Raw genomic sequence first — 26,584 nt, forward strand, 5'->3', positions numbered from 1 at the left:
TTATATGTTTTTGTGAGTTATTGTGTGATATATGAGGATCGAGTATACTTAGAGTGTGGGTTTGAGAGTTTTCTAGCTAAAGCCATGTTGATCTCGACTATTACTTGTTATGTATGCATTGTCGAATCACACAAAATCATTGAGTTGTGTGATGCTTGTTTTTTGGTGATGTTCTCTGTATTGGTGTGCTGAAACTTCACCAATCTTAAAAGCGACTTGAAATGTATTTTTCAGGCTAACTGCAACTTGTTAAGCCTTTCAAACAATCCCATTTTATTATGCAGCTGATTAAACTGATTTTTACAAGGATGATGACTTCAAAGGGTTGGTTCAGGTGATAATTACTTCAATCTTCACATCATTATTTTGGTTTTGAATCTAAAAGAAAGTTACAAAAAATTCCTTATAAAATGCATTATTCTAATTATAAATTATTTGTCAAAAATATGAATAGAAAATATTTAATTTTAACTGGTTCGGCAGACAAAATATATATATATATATATATATATTCTAATCATCATCATTATTATTAGATATTTAACTCCTGTTTTGTCATGAGTTAAATAGTTTTTCTCTCAACAAAATTTTTTTTTATAATATTTTAATTATATATATATATAGACACACACACACACATATTCTAATCATCATCATCATTATTATTTAATTACATGTGTGTTGATCTCATACGACATGACATTTACATAATCATGTTTGCTAAATTTATTTATTAAAATAATTTTTTTATTTAATCAAACAACCATAGAAATAAACACACATACACTTTAAATTGATTGAACCGATTAAAAGGGAAAAAAAATACTATGTAAGGCTTTATATATTAAAAATATTATTTGAAAGTAATTTTTTTATTTTAAAAAATAAAATTCATTTATATAAAAGATAAAAAAAAAACATAGTTGAACAAAAAACCTCTTAAAAAATTAAATGCATAGCTAAAAAAAATTCTTATTTCAAAAAGGATTTTTAAATACAATAAAAAATAAAAGGGATATTAATCTAAATATAAATAAAAAATATTTAAAAAAACATTAATTTGTAAAAGAAAAGAAAAGAAAAGGCAAATTGTTGTTGGAATTGGGCCATGTTAATAGGCCTCCACACGGGCTTGGCCCATGTCTTTAAGCCCTAGTCCTGCCTGACAGGTCTTTAGGTTTTTTTTGTTACATCATGTCACTACTCTCAAATTTGTAAAACAGTTATACACGCTGGTTTTTTATGCATTTTTTGTATATAAAAAAAATTCGATTGCAAATTAAAATATTTATTCATACATGTAATTAAATAAATTAAGAAGTATACATGATAATAAACTAGAAAATAAGATATTGACGACAACTAGAAGTAAAATAGAAAAATCAAATGTGTTAATAAATGAAACATTTACCTAATTGTGTTTATTGAATTTATTTATTAAAAATATTTTTTATTCAATTAAATGATATTAAAAATAGATATAGATATTAAATTGATTAAATAAAATAAAAATAAACTAAATTTTAACAAACTAAATTAACTTTTTATTCAATTAAATGCACTCAATGTTTAATAGTCTCTTTTTATTCAATAGTCTCAATTAAATGCATTAAATTAAATTTTTATTCAATTAAATGATATTAAAAATAGACACATATATTAAATTAATTAAATAAATTAAAAATAAATTAAATTTTAACAAACTAAATTAACTTTTTATTCAATTAAATGCACTAAATGTTCAATAGTCTCTTTCTCTTAAATTTATATTTAACCTTATAAAAAGAGGGCAAAAAAGACTCAAACTTGCGGACCTATGACCCAGCATGCTTGGGTTACTAAAATGAAGAGCCCAGCAATGCTCGTGGGCTTGGGGTGATTTTTTTTTTTTAAAGAATGGATAACATATTACTTGTCTTTATTTTTTTAAAGAAAAATAAACAACTAACACATTACTCATCAAGGCAACGATCTGCCGTCTATAAGCTCAAATTCCAAGCACGAATTTGGCGGCTGAAAGATCAAGTTGGCTTGTTTTTTGCCTTAAAAACCCAATTTTTTATTTACTTCAACCAAAAAACACCTAGACAACACCCTTATAATACCCATAAGTTATTTCATTAACTCCAAATACCAAAAAAATGATCCAAAAACTTAAAATCAAATAGGTTTAGTTTTGACTTTCTTGGCTTAGATCTGATTTTTCATATAACATCGAGTCTCTAAATAACCACAGTGAAATTCCTCTTATCATATAAAACTTTTGGACATGAAAAAAACCTATTTTGGTTGCCGGAAATGAAGTTAATGGCAAGCTTTTCTTTCCTTGCTGAAATACAACAACTCTTTCTCTTTTTAATTTTTCCAATTAGAAATTAAAAAATAACACAAATAAATTTTTGTGTGAAAATTGATTTTTTAAAAAATTAAAAGAACTTAAATTATATATATCATGTTATTTTTAAAAATTGAGTACCCATGTGGAGTTTTCATATCATCTTTGACATGCCACCTGTATTAGGTGCTTGTTTTAGTTTGGTTCATCTTCTTGTAATTTTATTATTAACTAAGCATTCCGAAGCAATGAATTAACCTTTAATTATAATTAAACCACACATGCAAAATAAAACTTTGAGATATTCAATGTTATCCAGTGTTTTGTGAGGGAATAACTTTAGTGCACAGTATTTACCCCTATATATTTTAATTTATAAATAATAATAATATTTTTTACAACAAGAATTTGTGAATGCACCTCGGTGGTTAAAACTTTGTGTCCCATATCATCGGCTGGGGCTTTCCAGCTCTTCAGTACTTTCAACAACTGCCACTACAACATCTCGCCGGCCCATAGCCCTCTTCAACGAAACGTTTTATATTATGAGCACATTTAATTTTATATTTTATTAACGTTGTAAAAAATAATTTGATGCTGGAATGATAGATTGTGCCTCTAGTCAGTGGCTGAACAGTTCACCTGATAGCAGAAAAACAACTTAGTGCCTCAAATAATTTGATTATGTTGATTAACGTTGTACTCAGTTATTTGTTATATTATATTTGGGATCTCCCCTCCTTTCTAACTCAGATCTGTTTAGCCACTAAATAAATAATTGGTTTATTTATTAAGAATAATTTCTATGAATTATTGAATTTTAAAATCTATCATTATAGAATTTCTCTTTACCATTTCAAACTGTAACCTTAAAACTTCATAAACTCTACAATTTTTCTTTTCCCGTGATACATCACGTTATTTTTAGTTTCAGAAGATCATTGCTAGATGAACACATTGTCATCAGAATGTTGCTCTTATATATTCCCTCTCTCCCTTTTTTTTTCCTGGCAGGTAGACCTGGAGATGTTTCCTCAATTATTGGCGTTTGTGACGAGAGGTGAACAATCCAGTCCTTTTATTGGATTTTTCTCTCTTCATAATGGTACTTTGCTGTCAATAAGATTGCTCCATATCTATGAAGTCTGTCTTTGAAGCACGGAGACATTTATGAAGGTCCCAGCTAAGGAAACAAACAGAGGATGATGAATTATGGTTGCGGTGGGTCTAATGAAATATATATAAGGGTTGAGGTAGACTACTTTTACTGGGAGTTTAACTTTTGAATCACATGAGATCTTCTTCCTCCTTGCCATTGCTTATTGGCAAATGGAGAATTGATGACCACGAGTCACCAAAAGGCCCATTATACAAACACAAAATGTATGATGATTACATTGAAGAATTCGGATCGTGGGGAGGTAGGAAATTGCTGTCTCGATCATCTTGAGTCATGCACGTGTCGATGAGAGTATAATGTTTGTATCCCTTTCTTATCTGTTTCACAACCCGTCACATCCTTGTCTGGTTTTCTTCGCAAGTTGGCTGAGATTAGCAGACATTTGAAATTATTAAAGATCTTGCTGTAAACATATATAGCAAGTGAATCTCATCTTTGAGAAGAACCATCTTATTATAAGTTCTTGAAGAGAACATAAAATTAGTGGAATAGTTAGCTGAAAAGAAACTTTGGATAGGAGGCAGGCAATGGATAAGTTTGGCCATCCCACTCGAGGTAAAACTGTTGTGTTGGAATTTAGGCATCTACTTAGTAGCTTGTTTGGCACAAAAGAACTCTTTCGATATCAGAGTTTGCTGAATTGCATAGGAATTAACAACACAATGTCTTGCGCAAAATTGTGATAGTCTGGTTAGTTTATCTATATTTTCAATCTGCAACAAAATGCAGTCATCTTATTCTTAAAGGACTTAACTTATAAAACTCGGCAGGGCTTAGCTCAATTTGAAACAGGATAAAGGCCAATTTTCAAATTAAGCTGAACAAAATATTGATTCTGTAAAACTCAGTAAACCGATTAAATATTTAGTAACCCTGTTCATCTAATCAAACTCGGCTGAGATCTTCATCAAATTTTTTTAAATAAAATAAAATAAAATAATGATATTTAAATAAAAATAATTAATCCGTGACTTAATAATTCATTCTCTTTTCCAAGTCATCCTCAAATCAAATTGCACAACAATGCTTTACCCATGCCTTTTAAATTAATAATTGCTGCCTAGTCACCGTTACAGTTCCAGGATCCAAACATCTGCACATGGTGATTGTCATCTATGATTGACTACTTTCTGGTAACGTGTGTCGGTGCTTTTCCACATCCATGATTCCAATACTAAGGACGATATTTGCATGCCTCCTTGTGTATATATTATATGTATGATTTTACATATCTTTGTCATGAAAAAAGTGGAGTTCACCGTGTTGCTTATGGTTTGCTAACAATGTTGCTCTCACTTATCTACCATTATCAGTCGATTCATTTTCTCGCCAGTGATAAAAGTTATGCACAGTACTTATATCAAAGTCATGAATCTTGGCCAAGGATGCATGCCGGAATTTGCAAAGTTTTGGTCATTTATGCTGTTGACAGTCAGGGTTAGCTATCTTGCCATGGATTGGCAGCATCTCGAGGCATGCAGTGCGGACAAGGCGAGCTTTATGGACCCAAAGAGCCTCACTGAATGAGAGGTTGTGGGATATGACATATCCACCATTATCGACGGAGGAATTAGAGAAATATCTAAGTTGGTGCACCATCAGGGAACTGGACCCTTCATCCAATCCTTGCACGGTAAGTCATTTGTCAATTATCACTAAAAGTAGAAAACTATCATCCCAATGTTGAGCTAACAGTTAGGTTAATTTGTAAAATCCCCAGTTCAAAACTTGATTTAGAATGGGTTTGAAGCTAAATTAAAAAAGATATGGTTCTTAGAGTGGTAGATATTGGGAACTTGGGATTTGCATACAGGAGTAACATTGATGTTAAACTGTCCAAATTCAACTTGAATGCAAGAGCATGTCTGCTGTAGAGTTAATTAAGATGGTGCCATAAGCCGTAAATGCAGTTGAAATCTGCCTCTAAATTCACTGAGCTCAACTTTCCAACTGTCTATTAAATTGCTTTAATTCCTAATCTCAAATTCACCTAACAAGATTTCAAAGTTTCGGCAGTACTGCACATCTTATGCAGGTCTGGAGCTATTTTGGTCTAGAAATCTGGCTATTCCACTTTCCTTTACTGAAACTGTAATGCCCCCTTCTCCCCTTTTCACTCTTTCTCCCCATCTCTCCGGTGAAACTAGGACTATATAAGTTCTAGAAGTACTAAGAAATCATAGAAGTAACTCCGTAAATTCATCATCAAAGAGATAGAAATGGGCTTCATCTGCGCTTACTTGTGTAGTTACATTATCAAGTACACAGAGAAATCATACACCAACATATGCAGACTCATCATTACAAAGGATGATATACGTACGTAGAATTGAACATAGCTGCACTTAGGTAGGGGTAAAGTTACATTTTCAGAGAGAAGAAACTTGGGAACCATTCTTGTAGCTTTTTAACGCGATTGCCATTTTGAGAAGAATACTATAGCTAGTTTATATATATTATGTAGGAATCCAGACCTAAGTTGGACGAAGAAAAACATGGCACTTCAATTTCTAAAATTGAAGTGTCACGGCTTGTGATGCTGGGTGTAGATGTAGTCCAAGTGAGCCTCTGCAATTATCCTTCTCGTTAAGCACTCCTCGTCTCCGCCATCACATAGCTCTAACCCCGTCAGCTGCTGAAAAAATTAACAAAAACAAGAAAAACTTGTATAAGCTGCTGAAAATTTATTACCAAATTGTTAAAGTAGAGAGAAAAAAAGTAGATGCTTACATTCATTAACTCACTGTCCTCCGTCCCTTCACTGGTGATTCCATCTAGGTTTACCTCCTCTTGCCCTGCAAAACAAGCAAAACTTCAGTTTCTGAAAATAATAACTCTTATCAGTTCTCAACAAAGAAGTGGTGGTAGAGGAGGAGGAGGAGGAGAAGAAGAACTATACCTTGTTTGCTTAATAGGAAACGAGCAGATAACTTTGAGGAATAGACAAGGACAAGAAGGATGAGCAGAATAGCTTTGTAATTCAGGCTTGGCTTCATGGTTTTAGCCTTTTAGGTTCTGTTCCCAACACACAAGCAGAGAGTTCAAACTTTAAAGAGATGGGATTTGGGGGTTGGGTGATAGAAGAGGAGGATATATATAAATACATATATATATAAATACATGCAGAGGAAGCAACAGCGCTGTAAGAAGAGAGAGTTACATGAAGAAAATCCCTAAAGAAGACCGTTGCATTACGTCATCACCTTGTGGGACCAACCTCGCATAATAAACTGCACTCCGTGCTTGTGTGCTAACACCATTATTGGGATTAAATAGAAGAAAAGCTTTGGTCACTGTCTGCCATAGGCATCGGGGCCCTGCCAAAGCCCTAAAGACTCCAAGAATCAATGTAATTTGTGGTTGACAGTCTCCAAAAGTCAACCTTAGGACATGAATACAGCTGTTGCCCATCATCACAAGTTTTGCCTTTCACAAGCCAATGGCACGTAGCAGGGTTTTCTTTTCTTGGTCTTTAACCATGAATAAATATCGTGTAAAAGCAAAGTAAAAGCATTTCCATGCATGCTTTAAACCCATTACTGAAATTGCTCCCACATGTAGAGCAACTAGAATAATGGCAACGCCACCTATGGCTTCAGTGGCAGATTCCTCCTTTTCTATTACCATTGACTCCTATGGATTTGTACCAAACTCTTTTTTCATGTGCAAGATTGTTTTGGACTAAATTTTGAGCTTATCTATGCGCTCCCATCTCTTTGGTGCGAGGCATGAAAGATTTTGATTTTGAAATTTTCTATTTTTTTTTATATAGACCTTAATAATTGATCAACTCTCAACTGTCTCTCAAAACTAGACACCAATTAAATTTTTACATTAAACCAAATACTAACAAATTTAATTAAGTATTTCCACATCTAGATTTGATTATGAATTCCATTTAAAAAAAAATTAATATAAAAAAACACAAGGTTTTGAGCTATGAAATTCTAACAAAAGAACTCAATTAAGAAAACTGAATCGTTTGAGAATGAAATTGATAATAAGATATTATTTGAGGATAAAATTGATACTTTCATTGCCGGGTATAATTGATATTGACCATTTTAAAAACAATAAAATCATTACAGGGATACCTTCTATTAGTGGTCCATTGACAATTACATGGATGGCATCCATGCATCTTAAAGTAATATTTTTATTTATCATGGTGGAATGCCACTGTATTTTTTGGTTTTGCCAATACTGATTTGCTTAGTGACGAGTATTTTAAAACTTATTATGGATATGCTTCTCTTTTTGAAGATTTGAATCTTTCATTTGTTCCCAAAAGAGTAAGAAAATTCTACAAGGAACAATGTGTTGGGTTTGCCAAAGCAATATGTGAAGGCTTAAATTTACTGAAACATGTAATTCTCTTGAGAATTGAGCTGGGGTATTGAAGGTTTGTGTCTGCTAGTCTCAGACAACTCTGAATAGAAAAATCTGATGTGGCGTGAGAAGCCTTAATTTAGACTAGTTTCATGTAATATTAGTAGTAGAATATCTATGTGATATATAGTGGCATTGGATAATGCTACTGTGTTCTTTTTATATATATATTTAAATTATCTGTCAACGATGTGCATGTTCAATTTATTTAGATCTGCGCTTTCTTTCTTTTTTTAAAAAAAAAAAATTGAGAGATAAGCGATAATACTTTGGCAAATCTTCCTTTTCCCTGAAAGTGGCAGTTCATATGCCCCTCCCGTGTCAATGGTTGCATTAACAATATCATGCTGTTTGAAAAGAATTAAAAAAGCTATTTTATCCAAGGTTATTAAACCCTCCTTGGATTAGGTATGGGATAGGCTAGACTAAATTACTTTAGATGAATTAAAACAATGTATTTAAAAAAAAATACTAAAATAAACTTAAATTTTGACAAAATTGATCGAGATATGAATTTATTTATCTTTCATTTATTTTTTAATCTAGGGTTTTGTATCATGCAGGTTTTATATTTACCTGCCAAGCCGGGTATAAAAGCCTGATTCTATCATTATATTAACATTAGTTTATAATTTTTTTTTTATAAACAATAAGATGTAATTACATTTTCATGAACCCAACAGAAAAGAAAAGAAAAACAGCACGAAGAATCTTCTAATTTCATTAACAAATGCACATTAAACTGATTAAATAATCTTCAGGGATGAAATGTCATGAGAAACAGTCTCTGATTGCAGACACTAGAACATCTGGTTGTCAATTTTGTGGGAATTCCATGATTAAATTATTTTCTCATTTCTTTTTGATGATGAAAAAATCATGTCCCCGTTGTTTGGTGCTATTCAGATGGATTGTGTACAAACACACATTCAATTCAACATAATTATTAGTTAAAATAGGATCGATAAACCTGGTTTATGGTCTACAGTAAGAAGAAAATGAGGATTTTTGTACATCATGGAAGGTGGGTTTTAGACTGAAGTCTTATAGATTCTAACCTCAACCCTCGAAGAACGACCCACCATTACAAGATGGGAGGCTGCTTGCTTGCTTTTTCTGCCTTTTCTTTTTGATAAATAATTGCATGTTTGGGTGGCGGGTTTTCAATGCAGCGTCAACATCTCATGAAAAAGCAAGGCACATATGATTGGCATTTTAAAAAGGGAAATTAAATTTGTGCTCATCTCTCTCGGTTCCAATCAATCAGCCAAACCTCTCTTATCAACACATTTATTAAAATCATGCCGGCTTCATAGATAAACAAGTGGTATCTATAAAATTTATATATTTAGCTTTATAAAACATCAAATTTATATTTTTTTTTAGTATTTTATAGTTATTTTAATATATTCATATTAAAAATATATTCTAATATATATTAACAAAAAAACACATCATTAACGGGCGAACGGGTTTGATAACTTTGCACATAAAATAAAAAAAGAAAGGAGCACCATACAGTTCATCGGGAATAGCAAAAATAAAGTTATTTGTTCTTGCATCCATTTTGGCTGTTTGCACTTTGCACTGCAAAGGGCCCCAAGTCTTTCTTGACTTGCAGTCCGCAGTTCATCTATTACCATGTAAAAAGCCATCAAGATTCTTCTAACGATGCGGTTTATCCTTACACTTTGGAGCTGGGGTGAACTGGGCTTTTAATTAAATTTTGATTTTTTTAAATTATTTTTATATCAAATAATTTTTTTAAAATATATATTATTTAATATATTTTTAAATAAAAAATATTTTTTTAAAAAAACATGCATATTCAGTTTTGACTGAATAGTTATACCATCTGAACAGATTTCATGGGCCGTGTTAATTCAATCGGACCTTTCCCTTTAATCAAAATGAAGGGTTTCGGTTACCTGTTTAGCAGGTTGCAGCTTGCAGGCCAGCATCTCCTTTAACCAAGAGTATCGTCTTTATCCCTTGTTTTTTTTTTTTTTAAATATGTGCCGACGGTAATTCCTTTTCTTTATTAAATTCAAAGAAAGGTCTCGATATAATTAAACTTGCAGGCTAAAAAAACATAGTTATCCTCCTACTTGACTAGAAATTTAATCTTAATTAAAATTTAAATTATTAGATCATTGTTGTCTTATAAATTTATCATGATTATTTAAATCAATTATTTTTTTTAACTTGATTAAACTATTCGAGCCACGAGTTAATTTACTTTATCATTTAAATTTAATTAAATTTATTTAAATTAAAAAATTAATATAAATCAAGTTTAAAATCTTGAGAAAAGGTTGTCATCTCAGTAATTAAGAGAAAAATGGATCCAATTATTTAGGTAATGATTAAGTGATAAGAATTTAGTATAAAAGAATTTAGGATTATATAATGGTTATTGGAGAATTATATAATTGTTAACTTCAGGGCTTATGAGATTAATTGTGATGTGTGGAAACTAGCTCAGAAACCTATATTAATCTTAAAAAAAAATATGTACCCATCTTAATTCATGAAATCGGCGTTAAATGATACCAAGAGCATGATTCAAACCCTAAATCTGCCTTGTTCCTCGCTTAAAATGAAGGGGTTGGAAGTATTAGTATCAACAGCTTGTTACGAAATGGGTAAAAGAGAACACATGGGGGAAATCAAGGAAAAAACGGATAGATTAAACTTGGTACTGAGTGATCAGCAGCTCTTTCATCAAAAAGAGCATGCAAAGGCCTTCCTTTTCTCCATTTACGTACTTTTCCCTTTGCTTTATACCTTTGTCAGAACCACCCGATGCTACAGGGAACAAGCCCAATGCAATCCAAGTGCTTTATTAGCATATAATGGCCTGTTGAATACATATACGCCTTCTGGTTTTCTCCTAAAATATGAAGATCTTTCTCTTTCGCTCTACGTTCTGTGCACTTGTGACTTCTCCAATAAACACGCAACCTCCTTTTGCTTCTACTCGTGAAAGCTAAGAAGGTAAATGGGAGATTTGGATATTCAACCAGACAAAAAAAATCACCATGACCATGGTATAGGATAGTACAAGAACGAAACATGCTTAGAATGTATCATTTATCAAGCCTAAAGTTCCATCACCTGCATGTTGATTTCCTCGAATAAATTATGTTACATGTTTTACGTCAAAATTGCAGTTCTGTCACGCATAGTGGCCTGGTCTCATCATTGAATGTGCTGCTAGTGACCCCAGCCATTAATAAAAGTCCTCGTCTTGTCGTTGCCTGTGTATGTTAATCTTGCTGTTAATTTGTAGACAATTGCGTTGTCAAATCCAACAAGGGGTGCCCTGAAAAATGATAGCTTTAGTCGGCAATGTCAAATCCCATCGTCATCAGCATCATCATCATGTAAATATTCGTAAATCCAAAGGTTTTGAATCTTCTTTTATTAAGTAAAATCAAGCAAAATCCCTCAATATATGATTCCTGTGCAAAGATGTTCCTCAATTAAGAGCTAGTCTTTTTTATTTTATTAAGTAATGGTTGATTTTTAAAGTATTTTTATTTAAAAATATATTATTTTTTTATTAAAAAAATCACTATTAAAAAATAAACAAAATGACAAAGATAGAGATATTTATCTGCAGCAGATTTGTTGGGCCTGTCATAATCGTTGTTTACAGATTATCATCCATATCTACCACTTTCAAATCAGCAAATCAAATCAAGACGAACCTGTAGTGAAAAAATACATTGAGAAAGCTCTCTGGAGCAGCCAAATCAATGGTCTCATCACCTTCACCATGCATTTCAATGCCCTCTTTGTCAATATCCGCACTAAGATTTCCCAGTAAGAAGAGAGTCATTTTGTGATGGCTTTCGGTACCAATATTTCAACGAAGCCATGATAAAATAGTGCAGCGTTAATGTTTTGAAAGAGTAAAAATAGAGATATTTGGGATTGATATTCACTGTATTTATTGTTTTTAAAATATAAAAATCATGAAAAAAATATATTTATTTCTTCTGCCTCAAACACTAACCAATCATATTATTTATTTCATTTGAATGTGCTTAGGATTTGAACAATATGAAACATCTCCCTCCTTTTCTACTGGGCAGCAAGATATTGTGGTAAAAACAATTAGAGGGTGAATACCAGCTAGTAAGCACTCCCATTTGGCTACCTAGAAAACACTATAATTTAAATAAAAATATCTGAATAGCTATTTACTTAAAATAACTCTGGGTTTTCTCATGAGAGAAGAAAAGAAAAAATGAGTTTTATCGGTTTATGGCTTCCATTGTGCATGGCTACATGATTCTGTGAGTCGTCGACATAGGCCCAAAAGACCTGGAGGCCACGGATAAGTGGCAGTGTAAACTGTAAAGTTAAGTATTTGATACTGCTGTAGACTAATAAAAATTATTAGCAGTGAATCCTGATTGATCATCAATGGAATTTTTTTAACAAGAAATGTATAGACAAAATCATCACCTCATTTAATTAAAAAAATAAAAAACAAAAAGATGAAAATCACCAAATTACTTCAAACAATCATGGCTGCACGTTCAGTGCTGTTTTTTCTTTTTCTTAATCGCAGTATATGATTCCATCAGTTTTTCACTAGCCAATACAAGGTTCCAATAGCAACAAAATAAATAAATAAATAAACGAATGAAAGTGCATTGCATTCATAAATGGCAGCATTACAAAAAGGGAAATCAAAACATTCAACAAAATGATCTCCAATATTTATCACCTAAAGTTTTCTATTTGTTTTATTGGCCTCATCACAGGCTAATAAATATAGTTTGCTTTCGGATGTAGTGGAGAGAATGGAGAGCTTCCTGAGGGGAACTGGTGATCGCGCTCTTGGTTTCCAAGCCGGGCACTGAAGTTCATGGGCTCCTGTTTTGAGGGCCGGATAGTGGTCTGGTTGCTATGTTGACAATCAAAGACGGCGGTCAAGAAATGGCACAAGAACCGGCTCTTTTTCCTTTTCCTTTTTCTTTTTTATGGAAAGGATCACTTTTAAATATAGATGTTTTTTTAAAATATTTTTTTATTTATAAATGTATTAAAAAAATATTTTTTTAAAAAAATTTAAAATGTAATTTTGACATAACACATTAAAATGTTAAAAAAAAACTAATTTGAAGCTAAGAAAAACTTCAAAAAAATTTAAATGTATGATTGAATCACAATGTTAAATATTATCTATCTTAAAAGTGAAATTTGTGTTTCCATGGTTGTTGAGGGTGTTTTAGGCCGAGAAGAGGGGTAAGGTGTCGATTAAGGGTTACAGGTATAATTATTAAATATGGCACCGGGTTGACTAAATCAAAAGGTCCAATCTTGATCCATAAGGTTGAATTGGATCAATAAAAAAAATTAAAAAATATATTTTTGATTTTAATATTTTATATAAAAAAGTTAAAAAAAAATTGATGAAAGACATATATATTATAAATAATAAAATTTAAAATATTTTTAAAAAATATTTTTTTATCCTGTATTTGAAAGATATTATATTTTTAATTTAAAATATTTAAAACCAGAAAATTTCTTATTCAACATTAAAAAAATATAATTTTTTTGTTAATAAAAAAAATATATATATACTAATAAATTTTCAATCCCATATTAAAAAAATAAAAAAATTTATATTTTTTTAATTAACTTTGATATGAGCTCATAATGATAAAAAAAAAAAAAAAACTCGCGCATGATATTGAGCCAAGTGACAAAATAAAATTTTTCTTTTCATATTTTTTTAATGAGTTTTGATATAAATCAGTAATAATAAAAACAATTAATAAACTCGCGACATGATTTTAAGCTGAGCCAAAAAAAAAAAAGAACGTTTTATCTTTTCAAGCACACAAGACAGCACTTATGATTTCTACACCTTTTTCCCTTAACAATAATGTGCTTTTAGCTATTACTTTTCATGGCTGTTTTTTTGGAACTATTTTAACTACGTGTTACAAAGATTGTATTAAACACTCATCCTCTCTTGATTTTTGAGACTAGATATTCTATTAATTAACCAGAAATATTGAAGGGAAATTGGTACGTAGGTTTACTTTCTTTTTTTTCTTCCTCCTTTGTTAATCAATCACCAGCCAATTGCAATTACCTTTTCCCTTTTCCTTCGACGTGTCCAATTGACATGGTAGAGGAGCTAAACATCTTTGACCAGCTTCGAAAGTTAAGTTTGAGTAATACATTATTTGGCACAAATAATTTTAATTTTTAAAGAAGATCGGTGTCTCCACTATCACTTTTAGGGGCCTGGCTCTCCTCTAGTCTTGGCACCCTCAAGTTTTCTCAAGTCTTTATCTTGATTTTTGATTAAATGGTTTATATTAAATTACTGTTTTTCTTAGTGATCAACTCAAACATAGAAACCAATGTTTTTTTTTTAGTGATCAACTCAAACATAGAAACCAATTTTGTTTTCCTCAAGTAAAAGGCACTTTGTATTTCAATATCAACTCGAACACGATTTGAAGAAGCCATCGGTTTTAGTTCAGCTTTAATGATCAAAGACCCATCCAGCACTTGATCCTTATAAGAAATAGAAATATTTAGAGAGAGAAAATGAGCAAAATATTTCGCAGTGTAAACAGCAGAATTAAATATTGTGATCCGAAGTTGACGAGATATGTTGTTCAACAATAAGAAGTTGACTATACAAAAACAACTTCGTATGGAGTCGGGAAGCTGTCTTGAAAAAACAAAGAAAATTCGGAGAGAAAGAGTCTGTCTAATTTCTCAAAGTCTTCGAGCTTTAGCTCTACAACAACCACCAAAAGCTGGTGAAAGCTTTGTGGTCAAGGCACCAAAGGTGACTTTGAATGGTATTTGCTTGTTAAGTACCTAGCTGGAATCTTTAGTCTTGTCTTTATTTGGTGGACATTTTCCATATTCCTATTAATTTCCTCATAAATTAATCTGTAATATATATATATATATATATATATATATATATATATATCTTCTTTAGACCTGAAAGAAGTTCTTAATTTACAAGTTCAAGTCATATACGGGGTGGAGCTACATATAACATAAGGGAGGCAATTGCCCCCACTGCTTTAAAGAAAAATCATAATTAATTGTCCTTAATGGTTTAAGATTTTGAGTTTTACCCCTTTTTTATATATAAACATTTGCTCCAAGTAGTTTTTGAGAATTTCCTATTATTACATGATATATCTATAAAAAGAGTGATTTGTTTGAATAATTGTATGAGATCATCATTTAAATGAAATATTTTTTATTTTAAAATTCAATTTCGATGTGATAATTTTCTTTAAATCCAGTACTACATAATAAAGAAATACTATCTCTTAAAATAGTATTTTTATCTTTGCCCCCTTTACTGTGAATCCAAGCTCCGTCGGTGTCGTATAATGTATCATAGTATAGCTAGGAAAGGTGAGAGCATCTCAACCTTCGATAAATTATAAAATGACCTTGCTAGATTAACTCAATAAATACTCTGTGAATTTATTTATGTGGCCCCGATTATTGAAGGTTTTACTCGGATAAGAAAATCCATAAATAATCACAACTAATTTTCACCATTTATATATAAAATCACGTCACATTAATTGAATAGACATGATGCATGCAAGCAGAGAACGATGGGAAGAATCAAAGGGAAAAAGCTGTGCAATATGCATCACTAATTTACTATAATAGATTAGGCAGCAGGGAAGGTTTGGTGGAGTGAGTATATACATGAGGCCCCTAGTCAAGCATAGGCCAAAATTTGAATCCTAATTAATAATTATGGCTAAGTATATAAATGGAAATTCAGCCTGACAAAATATGTTTTATTTGGTGCCCGACTGGTCCCCTACAACCTGTTTATGCACATATGATATTTATAAATATGTTAATGTATGGCCATAAGAAGAAATTCCATCATCCCCTCGTCGTCTTCGTCGTCGTCATCAGAAGAAGAAGAATAAGAAAAACAAGAAATCACAGCATCATAAATTCTATTTTTTTAGATGAATTATGTATCAGTTTCTTATCTTTTTCTTATAATATATAATTTACTTTTGGCGTTGAGGCAATGATTATGATATCCAATGGCAGCGTTGTAATCCTCTTTTAATCTCAAATTCTTTTGCCGTGATATGGATTTATTTTTTTTTAGTTTGAAGTATAGACAGTGATTATAAAACCTGGCGTTACCTGTGACCCGATTCAGCAGACGGATTATGAGTTGGATGGTAGAATTTAAAATGATTTTTATATAAAAAATTAAAATAAATTTATTTTTAAAAAATAAAAATAAATAAATTGGGTCTCGTCCCAAATATGTTAACCAGATTAATTTCTATTTGGTTCAATACAAGGTCTATGTTAGGTCCCTAGTTTAATAACATTAAAATAAACTCTGATCTAGGCCGGTTTGTAATTGTATTAATTTTTGTGGTAATAATTTTTTGAAAATAAATATTAAAAAAATATTTTTAGCCATAAATAAAAAAAATAGATAATTTTAGCTTTTTCAACATTAATATTTAAAACACAATTATATATAGAATATAATGTAAAGAACACAAACTATTTAGCTAACAAAATACCTTTTCCTTTGTGATTAAAAAAATACAGAAACTACAATAATATCGTACAATCTCTTAATAATACTGTGCAGACTACAATTCATTCGGTAATTTTTTGAGGGCGACGTTAGTAGCCTGTTATCCTAGAGTGCTTATAAGAGGTTATTATTAATTTATCATATTAAATCCTCTTCTAGTCAGGACTTATATATATTGGCACAACTCTCTAGTCACTGGAAATATTTCCATAAAACTTCTTCGTCCATGTAGAGAGAAAATAATTGTATATATAATATTAAAAAACAATATAAATTTTATTTAATAATTTTATTTAATAATTTAAATTATAAATTGAATTAATTTTTTAATATGATATCAGAATTTTAATAATTAAGTGGTCATGAGATTAAATTTTATTATTTTTTATTTATTTAATAAAATTTAAGTATAAATAACATAATTGATATACTTGTATAATAAATTAAATTTAAGAATTACATTGGTGTGATTATATATAAGAAATGCATTCTTACTGTACATGATACCGTTTCGCAAATGAATGTGTTGTATTTATCAAGTTTCTTTTCTCTTTCTCTTATTTGACAACTAAAAATAAATTTCTATGGATTAATTTCACTTATTGAGATCTAATACACTTTTATAATTTAATCAAAAGATAAATTGTTTATACTTAAACTAAATGCTTGATAAATAAAAAAATTAATGCGGCGGTTGATAAATTGTTTTTATAAATTGTTCATCAACAATTGCTGATAAATAGTTAATAAGTAAACGCTTGAAATAGAGAAACTCGAGAAAAGAAGTAACAATTGAAAGGCTATTTTCTCCATGTCTAACGAATCATGAGGAGGCTTATGCAATTAATACCTTGGTTTTCTAAAACAAAATCAAGGAAAATAACATCCTAACCTACATCGTTAAATCTGACCTGGCTGTCGAGTAATTTTGATGATTTTTTTATTCTGAGTTTTCAATACAGATAAGAGTTTTAAATTAAACTAAATAAAAATTAATTTGATATAATTTAATTAATTTAATAAATTAACTCGTGATTTTTAAAACCCTATTTAACTTCAAAAAATTAAAACAATATACTTTTAAATTTTTATTAAAAAAAGTTTTCAAACTATAATATTTTAAATTAATCTCAATTAACTAATTTCATTCGTGACCCGGATTTTAAGCAGACCAGGATTAACAACTTTGATCCTGAATAACCTTTTAAACAAGTGGAATAAGGACAGAACAGTAATAGACTAGATGAGGTGTATCGATTTTGTTTAATTAATAATATAAGAGAAACATAGTCCACACACTCAAAATGCGAGTGGGCATTCCGTTCGAATTAACGACGAGAATTAGGAAATTGAAATGGAAAAAAAAAAAAACAGAGAAAAAAATATGATAGGAAACCGACATGCGTCAGCGAAAGGTGAGAGATGCGTCACTAAAAACAAGAGAAAGGAAAGCGTAGTTGCTTTCCACCACCCGCAAGCACATCCTCACCTACCACTACACGCACACAAACACTCCTCCCTCCCTCGTCACGCACCCTACCAAACCCCCTCTAATTATTTTCATCTTTTTTCATTATTACTTATTATATAATTAATCTCAATTTCCCACCAGTGTTTAATCAATAAGCATCCCATTTTTAACATAATTAATACACCATTGGAGGGTCGGTTCAGGTCACGTTTTAGAAAATCAATTCAGAGTTGGATATTGTCAACCTTCTCATAATCTAGTTTAATTTGTTTTTAAAATAATATTATTTTAATTAATCTAAATTAACCTACTAAATTTATGATTTAAATTAAAAAATATTGAATAATTTATTTTTTTATAAAATCACACAGCACCAACACACATTGTCAATAGGATGTGTACTCATACACAAGGCTGACTTTATCAAATTTAATTATTTTTATTTTTATTTTTTAATAAAAAATGCAAAAAACTAAAGAAAATCCCTGAAATCATATTTTCATCAATTTATTTGATCATGTCCCTTTGGATTTTTTAAAATGAAAAACAGATGCCTTTTCGGATGTCATACGTTTAAGGACGCCCATTTTAATTATTGCTGTAGCATTGATTCTGAAAATATTACTCTATTTACTAGGTTGCTGATTAGTGTCCATGCATCGAGATTGGTCGTCAGCAACCTATATATATGACGTAAACACATAGCTAATCAAGCCACCTGTCTTAAATATTTTTGTTGAAATAGAAGTAAATTTAAGATATTTCTAGTTTACCTATATTCTCATGGAAATAAAGGTAATCTTGAAGAAAATTGGCATGAACTCTTCGAAATCTAATTCTAAGAAAAATAACACTAATATATTAACTACAACCCTTATCTTGAATTGTTTGGTTGGTGTAAAGGCAAGGAGGAGAAGAGGAAGTGATACGTTTTGACAGCGTTACTGGCTACCATTAATCAAGGCTTGGAAATCAAACTCTGTGGTTGGTGAGCAAAGGGCAAGTAATCAATCAAGCCAATAGAGAATCAAACCCAGAAGGAGCTGCTCGTCTGCAAATTCACTAGTTTGCTGATGAATTTAAACACTCCCTGTTTTCCCTAGGTTTATTAGATCCATCTGGTTCCATTACCCACCTCGATGACTAGGTTATAGGTTATACATGTTAATCTAAAACAATATTACTTTAATTTTTTTAAAATAAAATAGAATTGTTTTTTATATAAAAAATTAAATTAAATTTTAATTAAATCAAGTCAGCTAGTTCGACGTGATCACCTCCTATCTAATCCAGTTCAAAATGGGTTAAATATAGATTGGTTGTACTTAATCTCAAACAAATACCGGTTAAGTTGTTAATGCTAAACGAGATAATTAATCAGTTTTTTTAAGCTTAGACAACCGTGCAAGAAACTAGAGACGATATTAATTATAAGACAATCTCACAGTGATTTTTTAAAAATAAAAAATTAAAAGTGATACTAATCTTTTTTCAAAGATTTGCTTAATAATTTAGGTTATGTTTATTTTATGAAAAGTAATTTTTAAAAAATTATTTTTAATTTTTTTATAATTATTTATCATTAAAAAATTTAGTTAATAAAAAATACTTTTTAGTTAAAGAAAAATCTAGTTTAATTTCCAGCAAAATATTTTTCATTAAAATTTAAGCGAAAAATATTTTCGGGAAGTTGTGCAAAATTTAAAAATATTATATTATTTGCTGAATCCTCATTTTCTTGATTGTTACTTATTTTATTTAAAATAATTTATGAAATGTTAATATTATTATTTTAATTTTTTCATCTTTTATCTTTTTATTTTCTAGATTTAATTTTTATTATTTTAATTATTATTTATTTGAATTGATTTCTCATTTCTAATAAGCCTGAGCTCGATATTTGCCATTAATTTTTTTGAGACCCATGCTGGTCATTCAATGTTTTGTGTTAATAAAATATATATTATTTTGATTATAATATAATTTAAAATATTACAGGAATAAAATTATATTTTAGTCCATCATCTTTATTAAATGACAAGATTCATGAGTAATAAATACATCATAAATCATCTAAGTTAAAGTTCTATGATCATTTTATCCATAACATTTTTCAACCCATATATTTTTAAAATATATCTTTTTATAATATTATTGTATTTTCTTTTTCTATAATCTTACCACTTTACTATTAAAGAGTCCTTATGTTCGTCCAAAAAAACATGTTACGGGTACTAGCTACCTGTCATGTGACTTATCATGCATCATTTGTTATTATCACAACTATTGATTATCTTTACTTACCAGACACTACAATCATAATTATTATCTACTTGACTCACTAAATATCATCTGCTACTATTATAATTATCGGTTACCTAACTTATTTGGCATCACCTATTACTATTATAAACATTATTCATCTTAACTTATCATGTACTACATGCTACCAGTTAATAATTTTTTGGATTTTTTATATCAAGTCACCAGATATCTTAACTACAAAGAATTAATCAAATTGCTTGAATTAAGAAATTAAATAGTTATCACGCACATTACTCTTATTTTTAGGTATTTTTAATTTTGAAATTAATCAATATACACACATTTTATTTTATATTAATATGGATATACGAGCTAGTTTATGTATAATTTAATTAATTTTATAAATTTTAAAATTAATAATTATATAAGCCTTGATGATATTAAAATTTATAAGGCTTGATAACCTCTAGGGAAAAAATTGGAACCTAATTACAGAGAGTTTTTGTTTAGCACATGGTAATTCCATTCCATTGGTGCAGCAGGTTTGGGTCGCAATCATCTCCCTCTATTTTTAGTGTAAAATAATTAATAAAGATTATACTCGCTGCAGAGCTTAAAAACCTCTAAACCTTCAAATATATTTTTTTTTTATTTATGAAAAAGCTTAAGGTTTACAATCAATCTATTAATGTCAAAATCTTAGAAGAGCAATTGATTGAGAGCACACTGCAACTAGTAGCCCGTAAGGCATTTGATATTTTTGAATTAAAAACATGAGCGAATGTTGTTCAATTCGTGATTCATGAGATAAATACACCTCACGGCCACGATTTGACATGAATTTGTGGGATGCATGGTTACCGTGACTTGTAACATTTTCGTGACATCGACAGGTGCTTTCTTCACTTGTTTTTATCTTAATTAACACAAAAAAAAAACAGAGAGTGTAATTTAGATTAAAGACATCAGAGACAGTAACGGGAGTGGCGATTTCTAGATCAAGCAAGTTTCTTTTAATTATTACAGGCCTGCCAGATTAGGAGTGTCTCAAAAAAACTTTGTATGGCTTAACAAAGATTTGCCCCCCTCGCTTCAAACTGACTCACCAAAAATAAATCGAACATTCCTGCAAAGGCAATTGCCATGCAAGGTGGTTGGTAAATAAAAACGTAACTAAGCGTAGTTATTAAAAAATCTAGATAATTAAATACATCAATTTAGTAATTCATCGATTCAATACTTAACCCGAACATGATTTTTTTAAACTAGTTTGGAGAATAACCGGTTAAAACCAGTCAATTTAATTAATTCAGTTAAATTTAAATGATTTAACTCTCTCTAATTTTTTTTTTAATTTCTTATCTAAAATAATGTTGTTTGATTTAAAAAACATACCATGCCCGTAATAATGGGAGTGAAGCATAAACTGTCCTCATACAGGACTAGCTTTCAATCCAAATCAGCGGTCTCGTTTAAGTTAAATACATCTTAAAATGTCAGCATTTTCCGTGGCCGGGCGACCGAAGGCATGATGACAAGTGTATTTGCTTAACAAATGCGCATCTGGATTGCCGGTCGCCATATTTTTAAAAGCTTGAAGCGTTTACATGGTCTATCCTTTGCTTGATCTGTGCTCCATTACTCTCTAGCTTTGATTAATGTTTTAAAAATCAGACTAATATCTGCTAATAATTTATTGTAATTTCACAAATTATCTTTAGAATCTCAAGTCCAGGAGTCTCCCCAGGCAAAAATAAATGTAGTTTAAATTCGAAGAAAGAAGGAATTAGTAATATAATTAGAGAAGTAGGCTAGGAAACAAATATAACAATCATCCCAACTCTTCCTAATTACCCCACCACTCTTCATTTTGAGTGTCATTACATTTTTGGTAAACAATATCATTAAATGATCACATAACACCCAGGAAAATAATAAAGGCTTGGAATGGACAAGCAAGATGTCTATTTAATATTAAAAAGATTCGGTCTGAAAAAATATCCATCTTACTTAATTAGTCCCATGTCATTTTGGTTATAATAGGAAAAACCAAGCAAAATATATTGCTCGGTGAGGGTTTCCTTTTTTATTTTGTGATTTATGAAAAAAAAATATGCATATTGACGCATAGTATAACTGACATGAAAAATATAAATATTTCTTTTAAAGAAAAGAAAGAGACTTGGTTTAAAAGGATTTGGGAGTGTGCAATTAAAGTTTCATGCAATTTTAATTTAATTTATATATTATTTTAATGTGTTAATATAAAAAAATTATTTTAATATATTTTTAAAAATAATTTAAAAAACTACCACTATTATGATACTATTATGATACCAGACATCCAACATAAACATATTAAAGCATCTCCAATATAAAATATTATCTTAAAGAAATCAATTGATAAAATAACATTTTGAATAATATAAATATAGTTTTCTTTTTATGCATGTTCCAATAGAAAAAATTCATTTGAAAAGCTAATTTTATTATAATGAAATAAATAAATGTTTTATTTTTTTACTTTCTATGCATGTTCCAATGAAAAAAATTCATTTAAAAAGCTAATTTTATTATAATAAAATAAATAAATGTTTTATTTTTTTAATGATTTTTTTTTTTTTTCACATGGATAGATTTAGTTTATTTTTTTGTTGGCCCCACTTTATTAATTTTAATTCTTTTAAGAGATATATAGAAATAATATTTATTAAAAAAAAACATTTCAGTATTTTATCTGATTTTCTCATTAAAATATGAAAAACAAGCAAAAATAACCAAAATATTAATTTTTTGTTTTTAACTTTCTATTTAGCATCTCTATTGAAGATGCTCTTGCAGTTAAACAAAGCATTGTAAAAAATTCAAATTAAGAAGAAAAAAAAGCATTTAGAAGAGACAAAAAATCATTTTGAAATATTGGCCGTCAGATTACCAGTTCAAATGTCTGTGACAGCAGCTACATGGGATGGGGTGTGTCCGCGCTGTTCACTTTCCCTACTGCCATAGATCAACCACCTACATTTTGGCAGGGCATGTCCGCGCTGCTTTCGAAGATTAATATTCAAATACTACGTGGCAAACCCTGCCCAGTCACAGAATCGGAGTCTTTTAAAAAAATCTACAAATTGTGATAAAAGCACGTTTTGCTTTACAGAATACTAAAAAAAAAAAAAATCTCCGTGGAGAGCCGGTACCAAACCTATAATGATTGTTTTTACAGGCAAATATTTCAATTTAACCGAGCAGCATTTTTGTAGAATTAAGATCAAGTTGTCCTCAATTCCATCATGACGTGGTAAATAATTAGATTAAGTCAATCCCAAATCCTATTAAATTAATTTTTATTTATTTATGAAAGAAATAGATTTGTTGTATTTCGTGACCATAGACTAACTTTGCATCTCTTTGGAGAATCAACGAAATCCTGATTGATCCCACCAACCCCCCCATGCAGTAAAAAAGAGGGATTTCACCTGAACTTGAGTGTCACCCACGTCGTGGTAGAAATGACCATTCCCTGATTGAAAAATTGCAGCGTTCGCCCAGGTAAAAATAAAATAACTGAATATCTCTTTATAGCTTTGTGGTTAATTATTTCCAGCCACAAAACAATTAATCAGAAAATTAAAAAGATTACTAGTATTTGCCAAGATTACAAGTCACAGAATAGAGCTATTGCAATAAAAGTATTTACCTCAACAGTAACAACGACAACATCAATAATAACATTACACTTTCCTTGTTCGTGGTCGAATTAAAAATTCCCCAGAAAGAAAAAAAGAAAAACTAAATTAAACCCCCATTACCGTGCTAATAACAACACTTTTTAAAGGGTTTCTTTTATAAAAAAAACTTGTAATTAAAATGGGTTTTTCTCATTACCACCATCGTCATCGTCATCTCCTCTTGATGGACACCACGGTGTCATGTCCATTGGATAGCTCCCTAATACCCTCAAGAAAGATGTGAATTCTTGAACCTCAGCCAATGCATTCTGAGCTCTAACCTCAGCCATCGAGGCTTCAAAATCAACATAAAACATGTACTCGAAATGCTTTGCTGTCCCCACATTTGCATCATCAACCAGCCTAATCGGACGGTTCCTGTGCGGCCTTGATTCAATCTTCGTCAAACTTATATTCCTAAACGCAAAGGCTGAAAGCACCTTAAACAGCACGCTCGTTCCTTTATCATGAGCAAACACAATACTTGTCCTGAATGGCCTGTCCGTTCTCGGTATTATCGGTTCACGCGCCAACATCACAAAGCGCGTGACATTACTTGAATCATCCTGGATCCCATCAGCAAGTACCTGCAACCCATAAAGCTCTGCCGCGCGTGCACTCGCAATCGCAGCCGTGTCACGGAGGTTGTTGGCCGCGATATACTCTGCAGCACCAGCTGTGTCATCTACTGCTTCACGCGCCACCTGGAGACCGAGTTTGGTGAGAGTTAATTCGCATTGAGCGAGAGCTTGTGGGTGCGAAATAACTCGGTTAACATACTCCTTCCGGACTCCAGGAAGGGCAAGAAGGCAGTGGTGGACCGGCAACTGAACTTCACCAACGATATGGAGGCGGTGACGGAGGAGGAGGTCATAATTCCGATGAATGGATCCACCGAGAGAATTCTCAACAGGTAAAACAGCACGATCGGCAATCCAAAGCTCAACAGCTTGAAAGGCAACCTCAAACTGGTCACAAGGAATCGCTTCACAGTTGGGATAAGCTTTACCAGCAGCAGCTTCAGAGTACGCGCCGGGAACTCCTTGATACGCGACCCGGAGTTGTGACCCGTGCATAGGGGCAGGACATAAGTCAGTTATCGTTAATGGTTTTTGTGGCTGATGAGGTTTAATGCTGCTGTTGTTGTTCGAGTTCGATGTGGCTTTTTCTATCGGGACTAGATTCAAGTCCACGGATGTCTTGTGGCCGTTAACAGCGGCCACATGATCTGCTACTCCTCCAGAATCGCCACCACTAATAGATTTATCTATTGGCTGTTGCTGAGCTACCACTTTGCTTGCCAATATAGCACAAGAACTTTGCCAATCGGCTCGGTTCGAACCGACACCGTTCGGGAAAGAAACCGAGTCGGAACGGTAGATGCATTCGAGAACGAGTTTGTTGGGACTCGCTCGGGTGACTCGAGGACGTGGCCGGATCAAGGACTTGATTGGAGACGGATTAGAAAGCGATTGCATAGTGAATTTCTCTCTTCGATTTTTTCTCAGAAATCGGAAATGGAGAATACAGAAAGAAGGGTGTTAGGATTTTTTATTTTTTTTTCCTTCTTCCGGTTAGAAAGGTTTAAGCTTGTTGTTCTCTTTTGAAGGGAACGTCAAGCTGAGAGAAATAGAAGGGGGCATGGGGGTTTTATACGGGAAGAAGGAGCAGTCTTTCACCTACCACCCCTTCTCTCTCATCCCTGTATTATTAATATTATTATTTTTAATTGATATATAACTTATTCTTATATATACTTAAATTTCAAGTACTTAAAATCCGGTAACATGTGATGGGTGGATTCAAAATCTAAACCAATCTCATTTAAAAAAAAAAAAAAAACCATAAGGGAAGAAATTTGACAGTTTAACATAATTAAAGAGCTTAAATAACCTGTAACCCGACCATTATAGTTAAATACGGTTAAAACTTATTAATTTTGTTTTAAAAAAATAATATTATTTTAATAATTTTTAAAAATTAATCAATTTGGGTTATCCATCATGACTTGAAATTCAGATCTCATCCTATATCGATTTTTATATTAAATTAAAAACAAAACTACTTAAAAAAATATGTTTTTAACTTGTATTGAAGCGGTAAGAAACTACTTTAAAAAAAAAAAAAAAGAGTTTTTTTCTTTTTTGTTTTTATTCAGGGGTGAGATTCGTTAATACTATATGCAAGGGTTGGATTTTTTTTCTTAGGAGATTTAAAAATAAAGGTGAGATTTGCTGTAGTCACTGGGAATATTTATCATTTTTAGTAAATTTCTGAACACATTTGTATTTAATAGTATCAGTGGGAGCAACAATGCTCTTTTGGGGAGTTTTGTGAGATATTCATTGTATTATTTTGTATATTTGAGATTACATAGGGACAGTTTTTTCTCTCCCTCTCATTCCATAATCCATGTTAAACTCATCTCCTCGTATACAGGGTAGTTGACGTCTTGAAAGATAAGCTTTATTTTTCAAATTAAGAGTGCAGAGTATATAGATGGCATATGTTTACAGAGTCTACTCGACAAACTTACCAACTCTGTCGTGCCTTTTTTTCTTTTTTCTTTTCGAGGCATTTTTCTTTTGATAGTCTATGATTTTTATTATTTTTA

At 31.0% G+C, this 26,584-nt stretch overlaps 2 protein-coding genes across 4 annotated transcripts; both read right to left on the bottom strand.

Moving 5' to 3' along the window:
• Nucleotides 1-5,692: 5,692 nt before the first annotated feature.
• On the bottom strand, nucleotides 5,693-6,818 carry PSK3 (PHYTOSULFOKINE 3 PRECURSOR). 3 transcript variants are annotated; one of them, XM_011046167.1, is made up of 4 exons: nucleotides 6,711-6,818; nucleotides 6,415-6,530; nucleotides 6,246-6,310; nucleotides 5,693-6,150 (listed from the first exon to the last, which is right to left on the bottom strand). In XM_011046167.1, exons 2-4 carry the CDS (start codon nucleotides 6,509-6,511, stop codon nucleotides 6,040-6,042), a joined length of 273 nt encoding a protein of 90 aa, XP_011044469.1. In that variant the 5' UTR covers nucleotides 6,512-6,530; nucleotides 6,711-6,818; the 3' UTR covers nucleotides 5,693-6,039. The 3 variants fall into 3 exon arrangements, with proteins under 3 accessions (XP_011044469.1, XP_011044479.1, XP_011044461.1); XM_011046177.1 differs by lacking the exon at nucleotides 6,711-6,818 and adding an exon at nucleotides 6,676-6,697; XM_011046159.1 differs by lacking the exon at nucleotides 6,711-6,818 and having other exon boundaries at nucleotides 6,415-6,639.
• A 17,045-nt stretch (nucleotides 6,819-23,863) lies between these two features.
• On the bottom strand, nucleotides 23,864-25,628 carry LOC105139656 (arogenate dehydratase/prephenate dehydratase 6, chloroplastic-like). The gene has a single exon (XM_011046186.1). It carries the CDS (start codon nucleotides 25,446-25,448, stop codon nucleotides 24,105-24,107), a length of 1,344 nt encoding a protein of 447 aa, XP_011044488.1. The 5' UTR covers nucleotides 25,449-25,628; the 3' UTR covers nucleotides 23,864-24,104.
• Between the last annotated feature and the right edge of the window lie 956 nt (nucleotides 25,629-26,584).

This window comes from Populus euphratica, unplaced genomic scaffold (assembly GCF_000495115.2).
Source record: "Populus euphratica unplaced genomic scaffold, PopEup_1.0 scaffold3.1, whole genome shotgun sequence".
In the NCBI taxonomy this organism is placed as follows: Eukaryota; Viridiplantae; Streptophyta; class Magnoliopsida; order Malpighiales; family Salicaceae; genus Populus; species Populus euphratica.

Excerpts from the sequence above, each read along its gene's own strand:
- LOC105139656 (XM_011046186.1), bottom strand. The coding sequence starts at position 25,448 with ATGCAATCGCTTTCTAATCCGTCTCCAATCAAGTCCTTGATCCGGCCA.
- PSK3 (XM_011046167.1), bottom strand. The coding sequence starts at position 6,511 with ATGAAGCCAAGCCTGAATTACAAAGCTATTCTGCTCATCCTTCTTGTC. Across the intron at positions 6,311-6,414 it reads TTTCCTATTAAGCAAACAAG|GGCAAGAGGAGGTAAACCTA; the intron begins GTATAGTTCTTC and ends CTTGTTTTGCAG. Across the intron at positions 6,151-6,245 it reads AGGACAGTGAGTTAATGAAT|CAGCTGACGGGGTTAGAGCT; the intron begins GTAAGCATCTAC and ends TAATTTTTTCAG.